A 1,446-nucleotide genomic window follows, 5' to 3' on the forward strand; every position below is an offset into this window, starting at 1 on the left:
ACACGGGGCGTGGTGGGGGTGGTGCCTAGAGATCCTGAAGCTGTGGATTTATTCATTGCCAGGTGTGGGTATCATCTAGACTGGATTCCGAGAACTCTGCGTTTGGCAAAGGGGGGGGGGGGGGTCCTGGTCTTTTTCCTGTTGGGTGTCTTAGTTGAGGTGATGACCAAGCGTGCTGCGTCCGAAGCATTCTGTGGCGAAGAGGGTCAGTATCTGGCATCAGACAATGTGCTGCAGGAACAGAAGCGTCAACGCAAGGCGCAGTACATGCGTGAATACTGAGCAGCTCGCAAGATAGCTGGTCGATCACGTATTGGTGCCGTTCATAATGGCGGAGAAGAACATGACGTGAAGAGAAGACGAGAGCGACAAGCTGGTTATATGCGGAACTACAGGGCAAAGCAAAAGCGCGGTAGGATTATCGTGACAACAAATAAAATATTAACAGTACACTAATCTCTGTATTACAATTTTTGCAGGTGTGGACACGGAGGGTACCGGGAATGTCGGACCAACAGATCGCAGTGGAGCAGGGCCGTGTGGACAAGCTAATGGTGATATTAGTATCAATGACCGTTTGCAAGCGCTGGCAGAATCGATACTGCACAAGCACGACATTTCTGGAGAAGAACTTTCGTTGATGATGAAAGGGCAGAATTTCACCAGTGATCCAAGGTTGGCATTAGCCTACTATTACTGTTGTGCCGGACAACCCGATGCGTTCGTCTTCAACGACGAACATGTTCGTGATGATGAATTGGTCAGAGAGCGGTTGTTGAATGCCATGGATGCACCGCCAGGTTTACCGGAATATGAGCGCTGTCAGGCGTCTTCAGCCGCAAGTGATCCAGCAAACTTCAGTATTTTCGCGTGTGCTTCTTGCTGTGAATTTCTCCTTGGGCCGGAAAGTGGACATGTCTGCTTACCTTTGTCTCTACTGTCACAATCCTTTCAAATTTCTTCAGAAGAGTTCGCCAAGCGCTATGGACATTTATCGATGGGTACTGTTCGAAAACACGCTCAAATTTTGCTACAGCCAGACGGAAGAAACTATTATTTGAATCCTGAACTAGTGCGAGACACAGAGCGCGTTCACTTATGCTCGAAGTGTGCTTACAACCCACGAAAATCCAAGTTCAGTATTGCGAATGGTCATGACTATGGACGTTATGACTCGCTCCCCGACTTGAGCCCAATTGCAAAGAATTGCATTTCGCCTGCGCGGTGCTTTGGATTAGAATTTTCGGTTTCAGGAAAGCACTGTAGCGGCCACGCGATCTGTTTTCCTTCCGGAGGCCCACAAGCTTGCGCAAAAGTACTTCCTTCGACAGACATAGAGCGCAAGCCTCGTGGTGAAGCGGCATACAGCGGAGGCAGTGGCGGACTTCATGATGAAGAACATCGTGTTAAAGTTTGGAGTTTTTCGAGAAATATTGACGGACGGAG

General features: G+C 49.0%; 1 protein-coding gene across 1 annotated transcript; it reads left to right on the forward strand.

Moving 5' to 3' along the window:
• Nucleotides 1–162: 162 nt before the first annotated feature.
• Nucleotides 163–1,190, forward strand: PPTG_09972 (hypothetical protein; the record flags this gene model as incomplete). Its single annotated transcript, XM_008905217.1, has 5 exons — nt 163–271; nt 338–412; nt 480–860; nt 966–1,006; nt 1,074–1,190. 5 exons carry the CDS (start codon nt 163–165, stop codon nt 1,188–1,190), a joined length of 723 nt encoding a protein of 240 aa, XP_008903465.1.
• Between the last annotated feature and the right edge of the window lie 256 nt (nt 1,191–1,446).

Source organism: Phytophthora parasitica, assembly GCF_000247585.1.
Source record: "Phytophthora parasitica INRA-310 unplaced genomic scaffold supercont2.20, whole genome shotgun sequence".
NCBI lineage: Eukaryota > Oomycota > Peronosporomycetes > Peronosporales > Peronosporaceae > Phytophthora > Phytophthora nicotianae.